The 27,603-nt window shown below is 39.3% G+C and overlaps 1 protein-coding gene across 2 annotated transcripts in view; it reads left to right on the forward strand.

Annotated features, from left to right (window-relative positions):
• Window positions 1-2,265: 2,265 nt before the first annotated feature.
• Window positions 2,266-27,603, forward strand: part of GLRA2 (glycine receptor alpha 2) — a gene marked incomplete at both ends in the record, with an annotated part of 195,577 nt that continues 170,239 nt past the window's right edge. The window contains 3 exons of one of the 2 annotated variants that reach the window (XM_082681722.1): window positions 2,266-2,322; window positions 2,861-2,936; window positions 5,083-5,216. In XM_082681722.1, the coding sequence (XP_082537848.1) occupies window positions 2,869-2,936; window positions 5,083-5,216 (202 nt within the window). Of the gene's footprint in view, window positions 2,323-2,860; window positions 2,937-5,082; window positions 5,217-27,603 lie in introns of those variants that run through there. The other variant, XM_082681721.1, reaches the window with a different exon arrangement.

Below are 27,603 nucleotides of genomic sequence, written 5' to 3' on the forward strand. Positions count from 1 at the left end.
AACAACATTGTATTTTATACTTAAAAGTCTGTTGAGAGAGTAGATTTCAAGTTAAGTGTTCTTTCCACAATAAAATAAAAATAAATTTCAATAAAAGAAGGGAAAAGAGCTCGATGATGTTAAGTGCCATGTAAATGTCAAGTTAGATGACAACAGCAAAAATATCTTTCGGCCTTAGTTCCAAGGAATTCATTGGCAGACTTAGTGAGATCTGTTTCTGTAGATTGACGGAGCTGGAATCCAAATTGAGGAGAGCTGAGAAGTAAAATGAGGAGGTTACACTAGATCCTCTCTAAAGTTCCTTCCAACTCTAAAATAATACGTGCTTTGATCCCATGCTGCTAGCCAGAGTCTCCCTGTGTCACAGGTTTCCCTACTCACCCTACTCTTGTTTAATAACAAAACTCTGCTATTGAAAGAAATGACTTGCAAAGACTGTATTACTTTAAGCATCATTACAACCTCAAAAAATTTTAGGACAAATCATTTTCATATACTTTTACATATATATTTTCTCTTTTGGAAAGAATCTTGAGCACAAAAAAATCTTGTATGAGTTTTCCATAGCACCAGTTGAAGAAATATATTTCCAAGAATTGATTTTATTTTTTGGGTCAGGACTGCAGGGATAAAATCAGGTCTAGAGTTTCCATGTGGATGAATTCGGAAGTGAACAGATTCAAAGCTGCAGTCCAGGGATGTCTCACCCTACACCGTACTGTTTTCCTTTTAAATTGAATCACTTTTTCTGGGCTTCGGGAGTTAAGAGAACACTGCCAAAGAATTGATTTTGTATGTAAGCAGAATGCTTGGGCACTGCTGCTTTTCATCTAAAGAAAGGTCCTATATTCTCACTGTCTTGGTGGGATAGATTTCTGATAAAAGGGCATACAGACCATTGCTACTTGACGTGTGATCGGTGGACCAGCAGAAACGACCTCAGCTAGGAACTTGTTAGAAATGCAGAATCTCAGGCACCACATCAGACCTACCAGATCAGAATCTGCATTTCAACAAGCTCTTCAGGTGATTTATGTTAAGATTAAAAGGTGAAAAGAACATGCATTTTTTCTCAGAATCTACTTTTTAAAAACATAGAATTCTTCGTTACTCTGCCATAATATTTAAACTTATCCATGGGCATATTAGTCATTTATGGACTGAAAATTAATCATTTTATTTTGTTTTAAAATTAAGATCTGCAGTGGAGTGCCAAGGTGACGAACAAGGTACATTTTACAGACAAAAAGTAGGTTACACACCCAGCTCATGGCAGAACATGCATTTTTCATTCCCCCTTGCCAGAGCTGATAATTACTTACACTGAACTATCTACCCTTCCTCTTTTTTATTAATAACAACATTTGTAAGTTTAATTTGAAATAGCAAGGTTACCTGTCATGCTTTTGTACAGGATTCATAAACTTTCACTATTTTCTGTCTCTTTAGCCGATTTAGGAGAACATTTACACTTTATTACCTGACTCCTCCCTGGTGATTAACATCTGGAATGGGCAGATGAAACTCCACCCGCAGTCTCACCCTTCCTTGCTCCAGCTCTTACTCCGAGCCCTACTCTCTAACCTTTAACCAGGTCAAGTAAAGATTGCTACTGCCCCCTGCCGGCCCATTGTATTCTTCCTCCTCTACAAATCCGTGACTTGAAGAGGATGCCCAAGGATTTTGAGCCGCTGAAGAAAGCTCAGAGAAGGGGCTTTCCCTAGTAAAAAAGTAGAGAGATCCTTTGGGAACCGGCAGCTAAAATCAAACGAAAACACTCAAGGGGCGAGGAAGGCATAAAGGGCTTCTAAATTAAATTATCGATCCTCGTGAACCATTCTCCGCATATGGGCTTCTCTATGCCAATGAAATGTCCCCTCCTCTTCAGCACAGGATTCCTCTTTTGCCTCTAGCTTTCACTGATAACGAGTAGACTACCCACTCCCCTATTATAATTTCAGTACTCTAGATCCTGTTCTCTGCTTCGCCCAATTTTCTTTTCCCACGCCTAGACCTTATTTCCCTTCTCTTCTCTGCTTCAAACTCCCGTCCCGCCCACCCACTGACAGACTCCCATTTCCAGGAGCTCAGACCCTAGCCTTCTTCACCCTCTCCATCTACCCTGACCTCTGCTCTTCCCTGGTCATCACCGCACCCCTTCAGCACCCCTTCGCGCGGAACGGCCAGTCACTCTTTGCCTTGGAATAGCAGGAACGTCCCCTCTGGAATGCCTCTCCCAGACCCCCGCCCCAAGCGACTGAAAAAGGAAACATGCGCACTTCGGAGCTAGGAGCTGTCCGAGTGCTGAAATTTATAGGCTCGGTAAGATCACGTCTCCGTCTTTCTGTAGCCCTCATTCCAGCACAGGATTTCAGCAATTTTGCCCTCTTCTTCCTACCCACTCCAGCACGCAGAGTCCTTTCTTCTCCCTCGTTTACAACTTCTTTTAAAAAGAGAACATTTTCTAGAGAAAAGGGATTTGCTAAATAGAAAGGACATAAAACAAAAGCTACAGCAACCCGACTTCCAGCATGGCATTGTCACCAGCCCCCTTTGCATGGTGATGCGATTAAGGTAGCAGCATTTTTATTATTCAGGAAAAGCAGCTGGGGGATCCATCAGTTCTAAGGCTTTGTCTTTCCTAGGTTAACTGATGGTCCTAAGCCCCCGTTTGACCTGACCATGATGCCCAGTACTGGCACTTTTTGTTTTTTCTCAGCAAACTGTACAAGCCCAAATCTCTTTTTGATTTTCAAGGAAACTAGATTCCTGCCAGATTTTGAGTCTGGACAATAAATAGATACTTTGTCCTAGCTTCTTTCTGGAATCATTTCGGGAATATTTTCCACAAGCATCACAGATACAGGAATGAACCGGCAGCTAGTGAACATTTTGACAGCCTTGTTTGCATTTTTCTTAGAGACAAACCACTTCAGGTAGGTGAAACGACTTTGCATGCTGGTATTTTCCACATGAAAACTGTTTGAAAGAGAACGTGTCATGCAATTTTTATCTATTTCTCTATGTCCCGGACCACATTATGTTAATTGAATAGAAGAGAGTTAAGAGTTCTTTTGTTCTTTTAAAAAGCTTAATTATGGTGGGAAGGTGGTAAATTTTTACAAAGGCAAGTTTTATGATGCATAACCCCACTCTGTGCATTTCAACGTATTTTCACAGCCAATGTGATATTAAGATACTCTGATGAGTTGCATGCTCTTTACATTTCTATATAATGGTGATTTTTTTTCTTTTTTGCTTTCAAATTCTTCTGTAAGTCATTTAAAGGGATTATTGAATGCAGTGCTTTTCATATGGTGGAAGTGATTGAATTAATTTGCCAGGAGCATGCTCATTTTATGTAAAATATAAAAGAACCCAAATTCTTAGCTAACTTGGGACTTCTATTGTATTTCGGCAACTAGATGCATACTATGAGAACTACAATTCAGGAAATTTCTTGAAATACCAAAAACATTTAAAATTTCATTTTACCACTGTACTACTGTTCAATATATTTAGAAATGTACTGCCTATCAAAACTGAATTAATATGACATCTCTGTGTTCGTGCACGCATGAGAAATGGATTATGCATAATTTTAAAAAGTGAGAAATCATTATTTGCATGCTTGCATTTTCTACTTAATTTACAAATCGTCTAATCAATTGATACCTCAAAATACCAGATTATTACCAGTAAGTGAAATAGCCATCCTAATGGCTAAGAGGTTCTAAGACAAGATAGAGATAAGAGATGTTCATACAACAAAGTGTAGGACTCTTCATTTAATTTTCACCACATTTTATGGTATTTTTTCACAGAACCAAGAGAAATGGAACATATAGCAATAATGCTATGAGTACTGGGAAAACCCACTATGTTCCTTTCAGGTTCACACCTCCTACTATGATTAAGAAAAACTGTAGGCTGGGTTTTATTAGAATCATCATCATCATCATCATCTTCATCACCACCACCATCACCATTATAATCAAATAATACTTGATTAATCAGATGAATCTGCATATGGGAATGTGAGTATTTCTAGGTGACTGTATCAATTTTTAACTCTTACCAAATGTTTATATCATCTTTGTACTTATATTTAATATTACTTCTTTGAAAAACCGGCAAGAATGTGGTATTTTCCTAGTGATAAGAATTAACAATATTATTTGTCAAAATACTGAAAAGAAAGCTTGTAAAATATATACTTTATGGAAGAAATCAACATTCAGTCAACCACTATGTATTGTCAAAGAATTCATTTCACTATAAACCATATATGCTCTTTTTATAAGCCTTTTAAGGAAAGTGGAAGTCTGAGAAATTTTCCAATTACCATTTAGTGTTTTTGATAACGCAAAAGACAAAATGCTTTAGAAGTTCTTTTTCATGAATACTAGAGAGTCAACAATTTAAATGCTAATATATAAATAACAGCTGATAAAATGATAGAAGTACAGACATGCTCATTGTTGACCTATTTTAAAATGAAGTTAAATTTCCAAGTGAAGATTTTCTTTTAGAAAACACATTGGAAATTATTAATAGCTGAAAGCTGGAATAGAATCTAGCAGGTGACAAAATAAGCAATGGGATGCTTAATTCATGATTTACTTTGTTCTGCCCATCTTATTATGTATTTTTTATAAAAAGTAGAGGACATATTAAGGGCCGAAATGCTGGAAGAATGTTTTGGAAGTCATAGGGAAATAATTTAACACAATCACATAAATTTTAGAAATTATCTTCATTTCTCTGATGACACTAGAAAGAAACAGCTTTGTATATCTGTAAAACCTACAAGCTAAAGCTATGCATGTTGTATCATCTTAAACATCTTATGAAAGTTTGGTAACTTAGGAGATATGACTCAGGATTTATACCTTTCATCACTTAAAGTTAACTCTAGACCATGTACAAGTTAGGAAGTTGACCAAAGAGTTTATAATTTTCCTTTTCTTCTTCTTAACATATCAAATATATTTACAAAACACGATGTCAAACATTCTGTGAGCATTAGTTCTCAGGAGATAAGAACGTAATTGTTGCTAAAAGAGTTAATGATGTGTTTAGGGCAGCTTTCTGCAAAGACCATGACTCCAGGTCTGGAAAACAACCTTCGCAGACCCTATCTCCTTCAGATTTCTTGGACAAATTAATGGGAAGGACATCAGGATATGACGCAAGAATCAGGCCAAATTTTAAAGGTAGGTTTCACTGAAACTTACCTTAATTAAGCCTGTGGGAAATCTAGATGTTTGAATACTCTGAAAAAAATTTTTCAGGGCTTTTTATTATAAAATGAAAACAACAAGCATAGTATTCATTTCATTTTGGCATTCTTTGGAACTAGTTGATTTAACAGCTTAAATTTTACATGTTGCTTGCCACTTTCAAAAACTTTCCTCATTTGTGTTATGTTCCACAAAGAAAACTAACGTCAGAGATTATTGCCACATTGCCTATGTTATCTAAAGTGGGAGTGGGACTGGAAATGAATACAAGAACAAATGATGCACTTGATTTGTATGAATCGTTACACCAAAATCTTTGGTTTGGGTTTTAAATACGTACTCCCAAAATGAAGTTTACATCTCAATATATAACATGCCCTTTTATACACTTTCAGGCCTCTCTCATTTTTAAACCTTGTGAGAAAAGGCTCTAACTGAATATATTACAAAGTTTTGGTTTCCTCTTGTTTAAACATTCTAATTCTTTATTTGAAATTATTGATCTGAAGTTAACAAAGAAGATCATAGAATTGTAAAGTGCGTATGTCAAAGATGGTGGATACTTTCTTTGTTCAATTAGAAACAAACCAAAAAGTTTGGTGTTTTTGTATGTTTAACATTACAAAAATGTAATTAATAGAAATTACTTTTTAGAAATTACCTTTTATCTATTTGATTTATTTTTACTCTGAATCAGAAAAATACTGAAATAAGAAAGAACCTATTAATTGAATTGTTTTTGATGTTTTAATTTTTAGATACATATTTTAAATAAATGCATTTTATCTTGTAATTTAACTTAAAATAATGCATTGTGAAGTGCTTATATTTTATAAAAGGATAAATCTATAGTATTCTAGGTATTATGTCATAATTCATGCATCGCTTTGGTTTTGCTTATTAGCTATTTAATTGGATTGCTTTCCTTGAGGTTTGATTAATTTTTATTATTGGCAAATATGAGCATGAAAACTAAATTCAAAATTCTTTTCTTCTTTAAATGCTGCACCTCTGAATATACCCAGCTAAGGGCACATTTCATAAAGAAACATGTCAGAATTTTGACCAAACAGATGTTTTTGACTTATAGAGTATTTCCAAAAGAGACAACAGAACTTAGTTCAAAAGCTTGCTTTTGCTGAAAACAATTTTCATGTTTGCCCAATTTCATATTAATTTTGTGGTCAATGGAAGTCAATATTTGAAATAAAATCCTATGAGTAAGTATTCGAGAGTCAGCTTTTTCAATGGGCCGGCTCACTTGTACATTTATTCACTGAGCCATTCAATAACTTTTGAGTCTGAACTACATAAAGGATACTAACTACTGCATGCTTTGAAAACTTGAGAGTTGAAACAGGTTTGGATGCTACCATCAAAAATTTCATTGGACAGAGTAGATGTTATATGAATACTTATACAATAATATATAATACTAGATAGAAATAGTTAAGTAGTTAATGGTTAAGTAACATTAGGAAGTACAGATAAAATACTACAGGACTCCAACAAGAGCAGAGACGCTTTCCTATTAAGCTATTCACGGAAAGCTTCATAGAGAAGGACCAGAGATGGAAAATTGTTTCAAGTTTATGAGCATCTTGTTTAATAGCAGCTATTATTCATTATTTTCTAGAAATAATTTTTTAAAGGGAAGAAAAGTGCAAAGAGCAATAAAACAAACACCCATGTTGCCAATGCTACTTTAAGTGACCACATAGGATGAGCAATAATTTCCACACACAGCTTTTTTTTCTGGTTCTTCTGGGGATGTCACCCTTCGGAAATAACATTTCTCATGATTCTAAAGAATAAATAAATGAGGAGAATATCAAGCATAGCAAAGCATGGCCATGTTTTTGAGATCTGTCCTAAAGACATGAGTACAGGATGTTTTAAAGACTTATAAAAGGGAAATGGGTGGATATAATTTAAGACTCTAACGTTAATGAACTGTACTGACTTTTGGCCCCCTCTTCCCTTAACTCTCCGATTCAATGAACCCTGATATTCTTTCATAACTTTTACTTACATGGACCATTTATATCAGATCAATTACCTAACAGGTCTCACAATTCTCTTTACTGTGAGGATCTTGGCTTTTCCTAGATGTAAAACATTCCCCATTATTTTAGACTAAAGTGATTTTTCCTCCTTGGTGTTCCCATGAAACTTTCTATGTCTAATATAGTTCTTTTGCATATTTATGTTTTATCAACTCACCCCCGCACCGCATCTGAGAGGGCAGGGAGGTACCTTATTTATATATATATAATATTATATATATCTAGTTTATATATATAATATTATATATAGTTTCAGGTGTACAGCATACTGACTCAGGGTTTTTTTTTGCAGATTATATTCCATTAGAGGTTATTACGACATATTGGGAAGGGGTGGGAACTTTTGAGGGATGAACCAGTGGTCATAGTGGCTGGCTAGCAAAGATGATTTTAGCTGAGCTGAGGAGAAAGAAATAAAAGAAAGAGATAATAGGGAACTTGTAACAACAAAGAGACTAGGAAGACTATAGTACTTACTGCAGTTGATTAGCAATGTATCGATGAGAAATTTTATAGAGTAGGTAGAAATGGAAGGTGATTAGGAAATGTGATTTTATCTGGAATAGTGATACGCTCCCTGTAAATGCCAAAAACCAAACTGACTATGATAACAATAAACATGGTGATGATGATGACAATGATATTGAAAATAACAATAATGGTGATTAATAAGAAGACAAAAGGGCAAAATTTGACCACAAGTATATAAGCAAGAGCCCAATATGGGCTGTTGAGATAAAGGCTATGGCTTTTCTAGAAGTCTTATTAAATATTAGCACATTTCTCTGTTTTCCTTGCTGCCATGCATTGGCAAGGGAAAAGAAATGTATATGCACATTTTTTCTTACTGGAAGGAATTTTTCCTGCATCCTTTCAAGTCAGTAAAGTATTTCATGTCTATTCCATATCCCTGATGGGCTCTGAAAAATGTCATAATGGGCATATATACAAGAAGGAAGATGGATGTAAGTTAGAAAAGGGAACCAGAAATGATTCAGACTTAGACTCTGTAATTGAGAGTCATTCTTAGAAACTATAGGGAAAAAATAGCTTTTCTGATGTGCTGAAGCACAAGTGTATAAACAAAGTCGTGAGTCAGAGTTGCCAATTGCATTCCATCTATGAGAGCCATAGAGACTTGGGTCAGACCTCGTCAAAACATAAATTTTCAAAATCCTCAGTTCAGATAAAAACACAAGCTATGTCCATTCACAATTACCTGTTTCCGAAACCATGGTAAATGTTGATTCTATGTCAACAGGGAAGCCTCCTTCCCCACTTGGGTGATTTGTCTCGTTGTCAGTTGATTCATCATGGTGTTATTCCATCATCCTAACAGATATTCCTTTGTCAGTATTATTGTATCTTGAAAATGCCACTTTAAACATTAAGCTTTTAAAGAAGCCAAATGAAATGCTCAAACCTGGGCAAAATGCATTAGTTCTGATTCTCTCTCTTTGAAACAAAGCCTTTATCTATTTTAATAAAATTTTCTTTGAAAAGAAAATTAACTTAGAGTTATATCCTAAGTTGCATCCCAATGTGAAAAAATACATTTCACCAGAACATTCATTTTGGGATAGGATCTGGAATAGATAATGCCAGGAGATAATTATTCCCTCCACTTCTTTGTGCAGGCCATGCACACTAATCTTTCTTCCATATCCGGAGACCTAAATTTTAAAGTGTGATGTGTGATATTAAAACCTACATTTGCATGCAGTATGGTTTCCTTTATTTTCCAAGGAGTTATCAGCTCAAAAGGTGTTTCAGATATAAGTAAGAAACAGATCCACTTCCAGAAAACTAGAGGTCTTCATGTTTCGCCCCTTGGAAAGTTTCTTGTCTGTAGCCAAGTGGAGCTCAAGCTCATGTGTTGTGCTTACCAATCCCAGGAGGGGTGACTTGAGCACAAATGTCCAGCAGAAACACTTGGAAAGAGTGATTCTCTCAGTTGGTGATAATGTAGCCCTAGTGTGATCATTTCATTGATCACTCTGGCAGATGCGGGCATCAGATATTACCATGGGTTCTGAGAAAAAGAACAGAATGCTTACAAGTCTCAGAAGTTTTTTTTTTTTTTGCAGAAGTATTTGACTTGAGTGCAGAAAGTAGTGGAAATCTTCAGGCACCTGAAAGGGTACAGTCATTTTATATAGAATAAGACAATAGGAGATAAAAGGGCGGAAGTGATTATTGAAAGAAAAAGCTGCGTGTATCAAAGAGAAATTTATATATGACAGTTTTGTTCAGGGATGATGTTGATGAAGATTTTTGAATATCCAAAATCCACTGGCTGTGTCACAATTTATTTTAGCTTTTGTGTACTGTATGTATACCAATCAACACATTTGTATATACTAGGCTGCTACGATGGGTCTGCAAGTTGCTTGTCAGGGATTTGAGGTAACATCAAGGAGGCACCTACAGCATTCTAACACACTCTGGTAAAGTCTATTCCAAAGGATAAGTTCATTTATTGGAGTACGTCTTCCATTCCATGGTGACAGAGTAGTAGAGTGGGAGGGGCCTTGGACTTGGATCCAGAAAACCCAGGTTCATGTCCTGGTTCAGCCACTTTGGAGAAAAGATGTCTCCACCTCTCCATGACTCAGGTTTTCTTCTGAGCATCAAATGAGATCATACATCTGAATGATTTGTTTCCAACTATTAAAATTATTACAAATAATTTGAATTCTTATTACTAGTCTTCTACTTCTCTTTGATAACTGACTATGTATTCTCTTAGCCTTCATGGTGATTGGGTCCTTAAAGTTGTTTGAATTTTTTTTAATGGAAAAAAACGAGTCAAAGAAGTTCTAGCATTTTAGAGTCCTACCACAGTAACCAGGATGTAGATGTCACGTGTCTCAGTAGGTTCTCCTTTATTAGTCTGGTGGGAAGATTTCCAACCTGAAAGGGCTATTTCGTATTTCTAAATATGAGACAGAAAGGGAGCCATTTGTGGGAAGGAATCATCTTTATCCATTCAAATCTTACCCCTGATTATTTTCTTAGACTCATTTTTTAAATGAACCAAGTAAAAGACATAGAACCAATTTCGCTTGGTCCTAGAAAGGGCTCTAAATTTAATGGAAGATATATGACTGTCATTTCTGATGTATTTTCTTGTCCAGTTACTGCAGTTGCAAGGGTCACTGCACAAACATGAATTGATTTTCTATTTTAGAATAAGTATTTTAAGGAGAACATTTTGTCTCTACAACATGGCAGGTTAAGAGCACTGGAAATGGAAGCCCATAATTTAGTTTTTGAGAATGTATTGTTCCTTGGTTGATTCTGGGTGAGTTCATATCCTTAATTTTCATTATTAAAAGAGCCTAAACATTTTATCCTGAGTTCTATAGTGCTTTCTGTTACTCCCCATGCTGAAGAACAATTCAGTCCCTTTTGCTGATAATCTGAGACTTCATTTAAAAAAATAATGGCATATGTATCAGGGTATCTCGGTACTTAGAGAGTGGACATTATAATGTGTCCAGTTGGCACTATCAGGCTTAGAGAAAAAAATAGTTATTAGCTTGTTCTTGGTGGTGTTGGGTGTTTTTCTTGGTGTGTTGGATCAGACACGTTTGAAACAGGGTCTTAAAAATGAAAATATGATTGATTAAGCCTCATAACAAGGTCTTTGGAAGCATGCTGTGTTCTCCTTGGAGTTAACACCTGAGAGGCTGTCTCGACTGTAGGATGCAGCATATTCCTCATTAACTTCTCTCTTGAGAGGGTTACTCTGAACACTTGTGACTGACTGCAGACACTTTTGGCCATGTGAAGCCCATTAAAGGAAGGACCTGAGCAAAAGGAATAGGTCTCTAACTGGTATTCTTAAGTGTGAAGGACCTGTAAGAATAAAGTCACTAGATTTCCATTTTGGAGTCTAGCCTGGCTAGCCAACCAAACGTGGCCGTGGGGCAAGTATGAGAGGGAAACTGGACACTCTCTCTGACTCATGCCCTGGTTTATGCACTCAGCACTCCTTTAGGAAGTATAATACATGAGTACACCAAATGATGGCTCTGTTTTATTAACATGTCCATCCAAGAGGGAAAAAGAAAATCCTGGATCGAGTCAAAATGCGGAAACTCAATAGGCAATTATCATGAATGTGACTGGATAAGTCTTGTTTTCTATTTTTCTATTTCTTCTTTTTTTTCTATCAGGAGGTGGCTCATACTTTCTTGAGGACAAATAAGCTACACTTGCCCATGCATTGTCAAAGCAATAGAATAAATTTGCAGCAAGGGAGCACATATGTGAGCACAAAAAAATTACATGTAAAGGTTTTCCATCTTTATATTTGAATTTAAACACACAATTCGTTTGTTTATTCCTTTAATAAATAAGTAGTGAGCAGTATCTATATGCCAGGCACCATGTTCTTGCTAAGTATACAGTGGTAAACAGAAATTGAAGCTTTTAAATGTCAGTTCTCACTTCAGTAAAAACTGGAACATAATTTGTAAGTTTAACGCCGTACCATCCAGGATCTTTGCAGGAAAGAAATGACACACTCCAACAGGGTGTGGGAGGGTTTGGAAAAAACCAATCCCTAAAGGGAGAATGTAGTACTCTGGGACTGCCAGCGATAGACCCGAAGAGGCAAGGGGGGGAGCAGCTGCCAGAACCTAGAGAAAGTGGCTCTACCGAGAGGCCACCTAATGAGATCTATGGAGCAATGGAGTCAATCTGTGCTGGCCTAGCAGGGAGGAAGCTAGGGAATAAATATTCTGACCTCACTCTCCTCCTGCATTCCATTTCCTTGAGGGAACCTCTCGTTGGCCAAATCCAGCTCGAAGTCTGAGGGCAAGGGAGCGGAATGACGCAAACCCGGAAGGTCAGCTTCCCAGAGCACAGAGAAGAACAGAAAAGAGGAGAGTCTCTGGGGGCAAATGGAAGATAATCAGCACAAAGTCAGCATATGAGCAAAGCCACCCTTCAACCTGGTGGAGCAGACAGCTCCCAAGCTGATAATCCGTTTAGTAAGCCTTCCTTTATCAGTCTTGGGAAAGCAGGGAAGTGAGAACGGGATATCATCTGGATATACTATCCCAATAGATAAATGATACCTCCAGATGCAGAGAAGAGAGAGGAAGAGAGTAGAACGTGGTAGTTCTGTTTCCTAAGCAGACAACTGAAAGATGTGTAACCAATGGACGGGGGTGGGGCGGGGAGGGAGGGCGGGAAGGGAGGAGGGAGAGATCTTCCTGCGGAATATACGAAAATAATTAATATAGCTTCCTTTCTATCTGATTTAATATGTTAATATGTTTGCTAATATTGTTGTGTTTGCCCCACAGTCAATCCCCTCCAGGCGCTCCATGCTGGGATGGGTTGTGGACTTAGATTTGAGCGCAAGACTTAATGCCAAGTCTCTTGGGGCAGCATTTCTGAGACACAGTCTTTCCTCCGTGCTCTTCTGTCTATACAGAGCTGAAGTAGAAGTGTTAGAAGAAAAAAGGACTGGGTGGGAGGGTTAGAAGAACATGAAGCCCAGGGGCAGAGTATTGTGCATTGTGAGGAAACGGCAGGTCTAAGGGAGAGTTGCTTGTTTCCCACTCCTTGGTTGGTTTGATTACGGCACCTGAAATACAGCTACTACTCGTGGCAATTCTGCTACTTTAGGAAAACCTCAGAACCACTTTACCACCTAATTTTTCTTTCACTTTTAAAACCCAAGTATACGTAGACGATAATATAATCTATCTTCTTCTGATTTATTTACATTTAAATACTTCAAGATGTTGATTTCTAAGAACCAATTCATGCCCAACAAGGCAGCTGAGATTTCTTTTATCAGGCTTTCTCTTAGAAATAGCCTTCTTTGCGCCCCTCCGCCTCAAATGTATTCAGAAAACAAGGGGTCTGTTTATTTAGCTTTGAACCTCCAAGTCTCTGAAAAGTGAAGGATACACACATTTGGCAAACCACACTGTAACAACCCCAGTTAGAAGATACAATTCAGGATAATTTACACATACACTGCAGTGCTCACGATGGACTTCTCATATTCTATTTTTTCCTTTGAATTAATTGTGTCTTTCATACTTGAACGTTGTATAGAGTATGCCAAGTCAAAGGACTTAGGATTTAATGGTAAACTAAACTGGCAACCAACCAGATGTGTTTCTCAAACCACGCTTTTCGGAATACCTGCTTTAGAGCCTGAGTCCTGTTAAAAAGGCACATAGCTGGGCCCCGCATTTCTCCAGCTCTACCTCTCCAGAAACACTGAATGATGGGATCTGAAAATACTGACTTTAATGATTTCATTACTTCCTATAGTTTAAGAACTACAGGACTAGAATGAGACATTTTTGCTCCTGTATCTGAAGAATAATATCTTCCTTATAGTATTTTTCCCAAGATAGTGTGGGCCAGCATTGCCTTACCAAATAAAGGCGGGGGGAGATCCTACAAGGAAAAAAAAATCTGAACTGAGACTCATGAGGCCTTGTCTTAACTACACGTTTGCCAGCTGTGACCTAGAGCATGCCACCTAACCTCTCTGGGATTAATTCTTGTCACCTCCAAAATAAAGGACTTGGACCAAGACGTCTAGGTCCAACTTTGATAGTCCCTAGTCTTTACAGTCTAACATCTTTGAGTATGTCCTTTTGTAAATTATTGATGCACCCACATAAGAGCTTGGATGCATGCAATCTTCCTAGAGAATTGGTCTCTGAGAAATTATTAATTCTATCCAGAATTCTTAGCAGTTGCTGATATCTATGACTCCCAATATTTCAAGGATGATCATTATTCTCTGGAAGACTCTGGAAACTTATGAGAGGGTTACTGAAGAAATCAGCCATTCACAATTTTTGTCTTGTTTTTGAAAGGTTCGGAGGTAGCAAATTCATGTACAGAGGCTGCTTCTAGGGAAAGTAGCTAACATGTTTCTTTAGTTCAGCATCTGGCCAAAGATGTTTCTCGAAATGCTAGTCCCATGAGATGTTCTCAGATATAAGGTTTAAAATGTGAAATAAGAATGGAAATTCTGGGCTTCCCTGGTGGCGCAGTGGTTGAGAATTCGCCTGCCGATGCAGGGGACACGGGTTCGTGCCCCGGTCTGGGAAGATCCCACATGCCGCGGAGCGGCTGGGCCCGTGAGCCATGGCCGCTGAGCCTGCGCGTCCGGAAGCCTGTGCTCCGCAACGGGAGAGGCCACAACAGTGAGAGGCCCGTGTACCGCAAAAAAAAAAAAAAAAAAAAAAAAAAAAAAAAAAGGATGGAAATTCTGCAAAACAGCCTCCAAGAGACTTCCAATATTCATTAGCATATTAAAATGTTTTGAGAAAACCTGCAGTAAAAATCTACAAATAAATAGATATTTTAAAAACTTCTTTTACCCAGGGGTTTATCCTCTACTTATTAGATCATAGATTCCTTAAATGAGTAACATTCTGGAGAACTGGTGTTTCATGGAATACACTTTGGAAAATGTGGTCTTGGTAAAATCCATAAATCTAAAAAAAATTTTTTGCCATGAAAATAGGTGATGATGATGGGAAACCTACATACATATAAAATACGATGATCTGCTAGAAAGATAACATTCCTAAGAGCGGGAAGGCCCCAGCATTCGTAAATGTGGCTTTCATTTTGATACATGGTCAACATTAGCATTCTGATGCCACAAGAGAGTTACTCCACAAGTTAGATTATTATTGCAGGCTATTTATCTCCTGCTTCATTTACATGAATAAATAAGCAAGCAGTGGCATTTTGAAAAAACAAACATTGAAGACAAAAGAAAAAACATGTCAGTACAGCAAAATACTTTGATCTGATAATCACCTTCTGGTTTAGTCTTTATGATTCTTGAATGCTGAGTGACAAATACACACTTAAACAAGTGACCTTTAACCCTGAACTAAAGACATTTTTTAGCAGAATATGACAAAGTTGCATGCCTGTATGGGAAATTTCCTTTTGGATTGCCATTCTCTTTTGGGCAGTTTTCCAGGATGGATAAATCTCATATCATTTCCATTCAACTGTTTGTTGAGAATGTTTTTCCCCATCACTTCCTTGAAATTTAAAAAAATTTGAATCCATACTAAAAAAAAACTTCATTTAGTAATTGAAAGCATGCAATATTTATCTCAAATAATGTGTGTAGATTTAAGGTTAAGGTCTTCACTTATTAGTATTTTTTTAATAAATTTATTTTATTTATTTATTTTTGGCTGCGTTTGGTCTTCGTTGCTGCACGTGGGCTTCCTCTAGTTGCATCGAGCGGGGGCTACTCTTCGTTGTGGTGCACAGGCTTCTCACTGCAGTGGCTTCTCTTGCTGCAGAGCATGGGCTCCAGTAGTTGTGGCACATGGGCTCAGTAGTTGTGGTGCACGGGCTTAGTTGCTCCGCGGCATGTGGGATCTTCCCAGACCGGGGCTCGAACCCGTGTCCCCTGCATTGGCAGGCGGATTCTTAACCACTGTGCCACCAGGGAACTCCCCACTTATTAGTATTAAAATATATTCTAAGTTGGTCTGCTCAAAATGGATGTTTCATATAGTTAGATATATAAATTCCCAGGAAAAACTATTGAAAATTGTTTTCAATGAAGATGGATGCAGAAAGAGAAATGTCTTTGAAATATCACGAAATGTCTTGGGAAAAGAGTTATCTATATATAAAACTTGTTTATTACTAGTTCTTCCTTCATACTTTCTCTGAGTTAGTTAAATAAGCAAGTACGATTCTTTCTTCCTGTTTCTTACTCTAGGGTCCTAGTAAAATACAGAGAACAAAGTAGGGGGTGGGGAAATATTAAAGCTACCTTAGCCTTAATGGCTTCTGATCCACGTCATTTATAGTTGACCCTTGAACAATGCGGGTGTTGGGGCACCAAATTCCAGCAATTGAAAACGCATGTATAACTTAACGACGGGCCCTCTGGTATTCACAGTTCTGCATGGGTGCATTCAACCAAACATGAAGCGGATTGTATAGTACTAGCAGGTATTTACTGAAAAAAATTGGCATGTAAGTGGAGCTGTATAGTTCAAACCCACATTGTTCAAGGGTCAACTATATCTCACACAGTAGATGAAGACACATTGATGATGGGGCCACTACACATTCTGTATCAAACAAGTCCTTTATTTGAAACATTGCTTCAAGGTATCCATGTGATGGCACTGGCGTTGCTGATATTCCACTGTACAGCCCACAGATAATGGAATACCGAGGTTTAAGCTTTTCTGGTAGTTGAGGGTTGGCATATACTGGACCTTGAAGAGGAACTGAGTGAAGATTAACTATAAAGAAGTGATTTAGCACGCACTCTGTCTTCAGACTTTGTATCATATAGCCTGGGTGCCTGACTCAGATTCCTTGTTATCATTTGCTTCCAGTATCACTGAGGCTTCTGCATTTCTAGGAGGCAGACAGTGGCATCATAGTGGCAGATGGGGAGGTGGCTTTGCTGAATCCTTAGTTATAGAAGTCATGGAATATGAATAAGAGGGTAACAGTTTCCCCAGAATTTTCTGAGATTTGATTTTAAAATGAAGTATATAGTGTCTTCTCAAAATATAAAAACTTAAGAAGAGATCGTCTCTGTTTGAAAAGAAATGTCACACAGGTCCAATGCCTTGCCTGTGAATAGGAAACCCTGGCACTAAATTTTTTTTCAGGAAGATTTTTATAGATAAAATGCCACTCTGCTTGTTCTCTCTAAAATTTGAGGTCATAGCTTGTTACCAACAAGGTTGCTATGCTCTTCAGTATTTATTTTCTCTGGAATATTCCTATTATATTTTCTGGAGTTAGTGACCTCTCTGTGACCAGTGGCATACGTGACCTGACCCTTGCCAGACTAATCCTATATTATCAGACATGTTTTCTCTAGTTCTCCAAAAATAGGAGGAATTACCCACAGTCTGGGATACGTATTCCTTTTATTTCCCCCAAGCACTTACATTTCCAACATTCACATTTGTTTATCGTGCACATATGCCTCATTTAAGCTCATCCTTTATTCAAATCTTCTGAGCAAATATTCCCACTTAAAACTCAGCAGGCGGCTTCCTGTTCCATACATCTCATGATGCCAACCAAGTTTGTAACATGCAGGGCTTTCAGCAAATGTATAAATTTCTGACTTGGGACAAATATCCCAAAGCCCATTAAAAAAAGGATTTCCTCAGCAAGAGAATACACTTATCTCAAAGAAAAAAATTCCGCATTTCTACTTGTCAACAAGACTCTGCAAATAGCACAATCACAGGCACATTTTTTATTTTCCTCCTACTGGAAACTGGGCTTCTGTGAGCCCCTGGGTGAAAAGTCTGCTATAGTACCCAGTTGCCCCAACTGAGTTCATTTAAGAGATGTCAGTGTACAATTAACGGCAATATAGTTTGCGCGAAGGAGTCTTTGCAGAACTCAGTAGAAGTGGATGAACACGTGAAGCGTCCGTGATTGTTATGAGTCCTTCACCATGGGACCTTTCTCACTCCTCCATACATTGAGAGAGCATAATTATTATATAAGAATCTGGAAGCAGGTGCTAATAATGTACCATAATAACTGCATATGTAAAGTCCCAAGAAAGCAGGTGTCCCCTCAGTGTCTAACTTTCCATATAAATGTCAGAATAAATTATGTGCGTCAGTGATGAAGCAAAGCAGTTGAGGGTATTAACAAAAAGTGTCCATCAGTGACATCGTGCAAAATGCCACATAAACTGCAGAATAACGCCTCTGAAAAAAATTACTGACTTCTGAGGGGGGATGTGGCAGGTGGAAAGAAAGCAAAGAAATACAGACTGGATAATAAATAGATCCTTCAGGAAAGCTGAGATCAGAAATAAACTCCTATGCTTTTTTTTTAGAAAATCCATAGTGCAGCTGCTCTGGGTGCCTGATTGGTTATGTCTTTATCTGAATGCACAGGAAAATCAAGCTGAGCTGTCACCCAAGGGAGTGAAGAGCTCGAATACTAGTATCCTTGAATTTCTAGGCCCCTCATGACTCTTGAAACTCTCCTGGGACTTCTCATCACTTCCGGATAAAGTCTATACACCTGTACATGGCTTACCGGGGTTTTCACGGTTAGGTTTTTCACTACATCTGTCTGGGGTTGGGTTTCTGAGAAGCAGATGCTGTGTGGAAGTAATTATTAAGGATAAGTGAGCAAGGGAGACATAAGAGAGTGATGAAATCAGAGAAGGACGTGGGGGGAAAGCCCAGTAAGGGTGTGATCTCAAGCAAAGTCCAACAGTGGATGAGTTCGACCTGACCCCTCCGGGGAACTCTGGAGTGTAAGACACACCCCAGAGCTGTCTAAATGGAGGCAAGAGAGCTGACTTTTCATACCCGCTCTGTTAGTTATTGGGTAAAGACGGCCTTCAAGGTATGCATGGGGGGCACGGTAGGGAGAGTAAATTCCCACATGCTTCTATCTCTTCTCAGGTGGATAAAGTGAGCTCCAGTAGCTCTGGGACAGTCCTCTGTGAAAAAACACATGTTCTGGCTACTGGAAGCAAAAGCATAGAATTTTGCCATCTGCAGCAACATGGATGGACCTAGAGGGTATTGTGCTAACTGAGATAAGTCAGAGAGGGAAAGGCAAATACTGTTTGGTATCACTTATATGTGGAATCTAAGAAATACAACAAACTAGGGAATATAACAAAAAAAGAAGCAGACTTACAGACCTAGAGAACAAACTCATGGTTGCCAGTAGGAGGAGCGAAGTGGGGAGGGGCAATATAGGGGTAGGGGATTAAGCAGTACAAACTACTACATATAAAATAAATAAGCTACAAGGATATATTGTACAACACGAGGAATACAGCCAGCATTTTGTAATAACTATAAACAGAGTATAACCTTTAAAAATTGTGGATCCCTATATTGTACACCTGTAACTTATATAATATTTTACATCAACTATACGTCAATTAAAAAGAAAAAAGGATACTGAGGTGAGAGGCACAAAATGGTAAAGTGGGATCCAAGGAACTTGAGGGGGGAGCATCAATATCGTCTTCTTCAACATCACCATCCCACGTGCCCAGCCATACCCTCCCACTCTGTTCCAACCTCAGTGCCCTTTTCCCCTGTTCTCAAACCTTTTATTCCGGTGCTTTGCACTTTCATTTCCCTTCACCATGCCTTCCTTTTCAGCAGCCTAATTCCTACTCGTCCTACAGACTTAAGCATCAATACCATTTCCTCTAGAAAGCTTCCCTTACACTACTAAGTCCATCCTCTCCTACATGCTCAGCCTTCAAGCTCTCTTCTGATTGGCTGCTTCCCTGTCCCTTTCCCTCCTAGACGAGTTCAAGGAGGCCAGAGATTGGACTTATATCATTCTTCATTGTACCTCCAAACACCTGACAGTAGGTAGAAGCCAATAAACACGTATCAGGTGAATATAAAAATGTACAACACCAATCATTAACCACAGAATCTGTACTAATGCAAAGGTGGGTGTGAGCAGTTGAACTAAAATAATAAATTATTATCTAATATCTGTGATTCTTTCAAAATGCACAAAGTCTTTTGCCACGTATGATCTCATTTCACTCCTTACACATTTCTCATGATGGAAAACAGCTGTAATTTTGTTTACCATTCTTGTTATTTAGGGGGGAGAAAAAGTTATCTTGTTACCCGACAGGACTTAGACCAACACTAGCTCTCCAGATATATAAAGCCTAAGATGGGGAGGAATGTAGGCCATCATTTAGAGAATGATGACAATGACACTCATTCTCGATCTGCAGTACTTTATTGAAGGTATTTTTAACATAAATGTCCCCCCTTTTTATTCCAGGATGATTCTAATTTATCTTCAAAGTTGCAGGGTTTTGTGTACTTCCTGTCTTTGTAGGAGTTTAAATGTTTAATGTTGAATGAGATGAGTGGATTCATTCACATATAGATATATATCAAGCATTTATTATGCGTATGTCACTGTGCTAGGCACCAAGTAGAGGAGAATTAAAAGGCAAATTGTTAACGTACCAGCTTTCTAACCTCCAGCCTTTCTATCCCAGCCCCTCTACTTTGCTACTATTTCAGGACCAACATCCCATGTCTAAAAAGCTTTATTTTCCATGCCCAATACTGAACAGGGATTATGGTGGCATTAAGGTTACCCAGATAGAATCCACTGGCCTGAGGCAACTCTCCTCTTCAGTGCATGAAATGTTTAGTGAATAAAATCAATACACCCAAATGTTAATTTTGGATATACCTGAATTATCAGTAATTTCCAACTGCTAAAGTAATATCAGATTTACTTCATGGTTATAGCATTTAACTCCTTCCAACCAGCAAGCCTGTGGTTGATTCTCCTCTAGAATTGTCCTTTTGAGCCTTATCTTCCATCCTCATCAAAACTTGCAAAGTGGTTCTCAAGTTACAGGATTCTCCCAGATTATGAAACAATGGACCAAAAATCTTTATAAAGCCTGGAAGGCCCAACTAAGGTAGTTACTACTAATGATAATGTTTATATTTCTCTGGAGCCTTAAACATGTGAGAGCTCAATCTGCAGAAGAGAAAAAGAAGCAGCTCTAGGCTTCATATAAAAGGTGATGTTACAATTGGGTCTTGAGAGATGCATAGGTGTTCAAGGAATGGAAAGGGGGACTTCAGGTAGGGAACTCTCATGTCTGGAAAGAATTTGATTATTTGGGGGGGATAACAAAACATAAGTATAACTGAAGGAATTAAAAGGACGGAAGTCATGGAAAATGAGGCTAGAGAATGAAGTTAGTTAGGGCTAGAGTGTTAAGCTGATTATTAAGGCATTAAGATCTAACCATAGGTAACAGGAAGTCAAATCAAGGTTTTTAAGCAGAGAAAGGGCATGATTAGATGTGGATTCTAAGAAGGTAACTCAAGATGCCTTTAGAAGTGTATGCTAGAAAGATGGGGGTATCAGGGAATCATGACATTCACCCACAAGAGAGAAATGATGACAGTTCAGGCTTAGGCTGTGGGATTAGAAAGGGGAGGCTAAATTAACAAGATAAGTTCAAGTCAAATTGCATCAGGCAAGATATAGAGGGTACAAGAGAAAGAGTCATGTTTGACTCAAGGTTCCAAGTTAAGCAACTGAGCAGACGGTGTTCTCATTTACTCAAAGAGGAGACGTTAGAGGAAGAAGACGCTAAGGAAGATGTGAGTTCAGCTTTGAGCATGTTTTTGAGATGACCGCCACAAATCCACATAGAGATGTCTCATCTGCTGTTGAAAATATTAATCTGGAGCCAAAAAGAGATATCAGGGCTAGAAATGTAGGAATGGGAGTCATCAGATCATGAGAGTATTAACTAGGATCACTCAGTGCAAATGTGCAGAATGAAGAGAGAGAGGATTAAGGATGAGACTCCCATGAACATGAACACTGATGGAATGGGGGGAGAGAAGGACTCGACAAGGAATATGAAGGACTGGTCACAACATCTGGAAGAGAAGCAGGAAAAAGATGTAGTCATTGATGTCAAGGGAAGAGAGAGCTTTGGGGATGAGGAAATCAAACCTGCCAAGTGCAGCAGGGATGTTGAATAGAAAGAGGCAAGGAAGTGGGCAATTGGGTTTGGTCAGTGGGACATTTTTGACCTTAGCGAGGGCGATATCTCTAGAGCACTGAGACCAAAGCCCAGATTGTAGCTGGTTGTAGAGTGAATGAGATTGGAGAAAGTAGGGGAAAGTGAGTGTGTAGACTTCTCATTTAAAAGACTAATGCCAGCATATGGTATTTGTTTTTCTCTTTCTGACCTACTTCACTCTGTATGACAGACTCTAGGTCCATCCACCTCACTGCAAATACCGTATGCTAACACATATATATGGAATCTAAAAAAGAAAAAGAGGTTCTGATGAACCTAGGGGCAGGACGGGAGTAGAGATGCAGACCTAGAGAATGGACTTGAGGACATGGGGAAGGGGAAGGGGAAGCTGGGACGAAGTGAGAGAGAGGCATGGACATATATACACTACCAAACGTAAGGTAGATAGCTAGTGCGAAGCAGCCGCATAGCACGGGGAGATCAGCTCGGTGCTTTGTGACCACCTAGAGGGGTGGGACAGGGAGGGTGGGAGGGAGACGCAAGAGGGAGGGGATATGGGGATATATGTATACATACAGCTAATTCACTTTGTTATACAGCAGAAACTAACACACCACTGTAAAGCAATTATACTCCAATAAAGATGGTAAAAAAAAAAAAAAAAAGACTAATGCCAGGGAGAAAAAGGGAGATCAGTTATCAGTTCACAAAGTTTGAGGGAAGAAAGGTTTTTGGTTTGGGTTTGGGTTTTGTATGAATTGGCCTCCGTTTTCTTGGTGAAGAAGTGACCTGTCGTCTGCCGCAGAGGGGCCACCACCACCGCCTAGGCTGGCTGGTCCTCAGTATAGCCAGCATGAAGCTGAAAAAGGGCACTAGGGTCTTGATGTTTTTTCTCGATGCCCTTCTTTACCATCAGGACAGATCGCCCAGACATTCAGGAAACATTTGTAAAATTTAAACACATTATAAAACAGAGTTTTCTACTAAAATACACTTCTCAGTAGGTTTATTGAGTAGGGAGAATTTTTTAAATATGAGACCCAGAAGATGAAGCCGGAAGGTATTAGGTGCAATACTCAAACAGATGAGGGGAAGAAAAGGGGCTCAGGGTCCAAGTTCTCCATCATTCGCCTTCTTGGCCAACTCTTTATTCCTCACCGCATCCATCCATATATTTCACACCATTTTAATTGTAGCAACTCAGAAAGCGTTAATAATGATAACATTATTTGTTTATATTATTTGAGTCCTTACCATGTGTCAAGCATTCTTCTAAGTACTTTGCATATTCATTCACTTACTCCTCCCAATAACCTTACAGAGAAGTGCATGCATGTTATTATTATCCCTGCTTTATAGATGAAGAAACTGAGAAAAGAGAGCTGATGTGTTTGCTCATGGTTATATGGGTAGTAAGGACGCAGTGCTAGCTTTCAATCCCAGGCAGTCTGGCAGGCATCTAGCCTGTTACCAAGAGTAAAGGCCTGGAAGATTTGTGTTGTTGTACACCAAGTTCATGAGTTAGACTTGTATGTTTCTTAATTACAGAGCTATGCTAGGGGCTGTGAGTCTGGAGGCCTGCAAGAGCCTTTGGAGCATTTTGCTTCAGAATCTGTTTATTATTATTCAAATTTGCGTCCTCAGACTCGAGCACATTATTAATCCTCCACAAATGTTTGATGAATAATTAAATGAATGAGCCAAGCTGATTTCTCTCCAATCACCCAACAGCTTTCTGCTTGGAATGTATTGGAACCAGCTTGTAGATCGTTTTGGAGGGGGGGTTCCGGGGGGCGTCTGGTGTGTGGGGAGGCAGTCAGTGGCTGAGGAAAGGAGATGGGATACAGCAACTGCTACCTTCATGGGTTACACATTCTGTGATTTTGTCTCTGACTAATGGCATTTTCTAGTCATTTTTTTACATCTTCTTTCAGAACAAATGTGTGATGCATTTAAATATATTCCAGGAAAATGCTGACTATGACATACCAAAAGCATGCCCTTCCATCTGGCATTTCCTCTAGCCCTATAGTCTGCTTCCTAGTGTACTTTATTATCTGGGCTCCAGGAAATGTTTTCATTTAATAATCTCAGTCATTTAGGCATAGTGGGAGAAAACGCTAAGTCTGAAACCTGAAGTTTGCAATTTGATTCTCCTTATGATTACTTTCCAACATATATGAAGAGTCCAAGCCTGCCAAGGGAACAGAGGAGGAAAGGTTTTGAGTGCTGCGTGCTTGCTGCGGTAGCATTCTTTAAGAATTGAGACTGCTCTCTCAAATAATGTAGGTGGTTGTTTCTTAAGCACAGGAAGTACTTAGTGCTTATGAACAATGTCAAGTTTACTTTGTAGCAAGGTACAAATGAATCACAAAGTATTTGGGAGAAACACTTAGGATGTGCCTAACTTATAGGGGTTTTGGGAACTTGCTGAAAGCGATAGCAGACAACCCCTGTCCTTTAGCAATGTGACATCTTGCAGAGCAAATGAAGTAGCACACAGAAAACAAGTCCGCGCAACACAAGCCAACTCTTGTCTATGTAAACATGCAGCTACATAGGGAATGATGTCACGGAAACTAGGATTTCTGAGTAAGGGGAGTTGATGATGGCTAAAGTATAAGGAAGAGCTAGAAAATGAGTGAGGACATGAAGTACAGGTGGGGTTTACAGGGAGAATGCGTGCCTCATGATGTGGCAAGTAACATGTTAGGTGTGTTCCATGCATGATCTCATTCATTCCCGACAAAATTGATAAGCACTCCTGTTACCAGTTCCCTTTTTCTAAATCTACGAACTCATATTCAGAATCTTTACAGTCGGCACAGCTGTGAGAGGCAGAGCAGCTGGTCAAATCCAGGCTATCTGGGGCTGGAGCCTGCACACGTACCCACCGCACTCTTCCTTGCAGTGGTCTAGGCGGGCTACCAGTGTCCAGTAGGGAACATGTGGAGAGATATGTGTCGACCCAGGCTAATCCCCAGAAGGAAGACTCTCTTAGAAAGATTCTGGCCTTTTAACTTGAGGGACACGCTCCCTCCATTTCCTGAGAGTTTGAGAATGGGGCCATTTCTCCTCAAGGGATTTTCTTTGCTACAACGCTGCTCTATTGTGTTTGGTACCACACACAAAATTAGAGCCTTTTAAAAGCCTCAACAAATCTTCTCTCTAGTATGAAAGGATTATGACTACAAACCCCATTCTGTTTCTTTAGCAAAGCATTCAAACTCCCATGTCTTCAAATTGTAAGCCTCTCGAGGTCCCAAGGTGATGATGCTGTGCCCATTGTCATGAGCCCACAGGAAGTGATGGTGTCTCATAGGAGAAGGGCATTCTCCACTTTAAGTATAGACTCAGCAGTGCTAAACGCGAGGAGGCCACTTAGCTTCCTGACTCTTGGAAGGACAGTTCTACTCAGCTCAGCATCAGAGATCCTGTCACACTGAGATGGAGGTGGAAATATATGATATTAAAATCCAGGGATAGGAATGTTTCTCCACAACTTTAAAAAAATCTCGAACAATGCAAACTTGGGGGGACCTTCGAATTTCAAGGAAGATATACAATACAAAGATAAATATGCAGGTAAAACTTTCAATTGCTGATTACACTTTGCCTAGTGATATGTACTTTTTATAAAACAGAGCCGTCTCTCTCCCTCCCCTCCTCTGTATGTAAAGAAATTCATCAACATCCCTACAAAGAATCTCTGCTCTCCTTTCCCTTCCTCCTCTTCCCATGCACGATCCATTGCTTCCTCTGCTACATTCCCTCAACATGTTAGGTTTATTATCATGTTACATCGTAATTAGTCTAATTCATGTCTTTCTGCCATGGCAAATTGTGAGTTTATTGAATTCAAGGATCGGCTACATTTTGGTATTCCCAGCACCACAGAGACACCACTGTCGGCACCCAACCCATATCCCCAATCCCTTACCACATCACTGCACCATCTGACTTCCAGACACTAGCACTTGCATTTCTTTGCTTGAGGGCTTTCTCTGACCTAAGCCACTTTGCCCACCCTTGTGGCCGACCAGAAGCGAAGACGAATTAATGCCCCCTGAGAATACTCCCATCTAATGACAGCTGGGTGTTGATATAAAATACCCCAGCTCCTTCTCCCCTTGGGCAGAATAGCTCAGAAGAGTGTGTCTTCCAGAGTTACTTATGGGATAAATCTTCATGTGCTTTTTGGGGATGGATAATAGACTCGCTACAGCACCTTTTCTTGGCTTCCTTCCCTACCCTGTATCTCCTCCCCACTTCCCAACTGGTGTATTATTCGCCTCCTTAAAAAACTACCTTCACCTGAATTCTTGATTCGAGGGTAGCCCAAACTAAGTAAGCACCTAATATACAGAAGAAGTCCAGTAAATGTCCTTTTAATTAAACTGAGTTACAAAGCTGGCTAGTGTAGCATGAGATAAGAGAGACGGAAGCCTGTGCTACATAAACGCAAGGGGCCTATCTGTCAGGTGTGAGCACACGAAAACGCAACAAGCACCATGATTTCAGGGTTTCCCTCTGCAGTAGGCAAGTGGCTGTCCTAGCTGTGAGCAGAGAATAATGCATGTTAGGAACTCTGGTTTCTATTTTTAGATACCTTGCTGACATAGAAAACTTCTGTTTCCTCCCAGTGCAATGGTGACCTTCCTACCCTCTGAGAAATGGTGCAGAATGCCTAATGAGGAAACAGGTTCCCATTTGTGGAAGCCACAGACTAACAGAGCAGGGATGTGAGAGCTTAGGTACTATTCACTGGCAGACATGGTGCTGTAATATCTCTTTTGACTGTGGAACTGGAGGTGCTGGGTTGCCCAGCACTGTCATGGCCTTGAACAGGTTTAGGTCTTTAAGCTTCCACAGCCTGGCTCTGAGTCTAACAGTTCCAAAGGGTAATAATTTCTTCTAACAACTCACATTAAAAGATAATTTTCAAAAAAAAAAAGATAGGGCTTCCCTGGTGGTGCAGAGGTTGGGGGTCCGCCTGCCGATGCGGGGGGCACGGGTTCGTGCCCCTGTCCGGGAGGGTTCCGCGTGCCGCGGACCGGCTAGGCCCGTGAGCCATGGCCGCTGGGCCTGCATGTCCGGAGCCTGTGCTCAGCGGCGGGAGGGGCCGCAGCGGTGAGAGGCCCGCGTACCGAAAAAAAAAAAAAAGATAAAATCACAACTCTCATGCAGATATAAAATGAATACGTGTTAAATTTTCTTTAACTCATTCATCAATGAGGGAACCAGGCAGATGGCATAACCAGTTCAAAAGAAAATCTAAGAAACAGACACATTTATAGATCAAAACTATTGGCCTGAATGTGCAAATAGAGGCAAAACCAGCCTCTTCACGGTGGGGGAGGGCAGTCACTTGAACCTCTGTGGGACAGGACATGGCAGGATTTGCATGTCTCTAAGCAAGAGATATTTCCCATTGCTATGAGTTACACAATTTAAAGAGTTACAAAATAGCTCCCACAGAATGAGAGTCAGATGACATGGAGGCGTGTACTATAGACAATCCAGAGTTTTCCCTTGAAGCACAATTTTTCCCTATACTCATGATTGCTAGATTCAATAATACACTCCTTCTCCAATAAGAAGATCTCTTCTTTTTTGCTAGAGCCTATTTAAAATCCAGGTATTTTTCTCAACACTGTGAGTAAGGGTGAGTATAATAAAATGTAGAGCAGAGATATGATGCTTGAGAAAAGTACATCTAATGGTTAAATAAAGGGAA

This window comes from Grampus griseus, assembly GCF_964374135.1.
Source record: "Grampus griseus genome assembly, chromosome: X".
Lineage (NCBI taxonomy): Eukaryota > Metazoa > Chordata > Mammalia > Artiodactyla > Delphinidae > Grampus > Grampus griseus.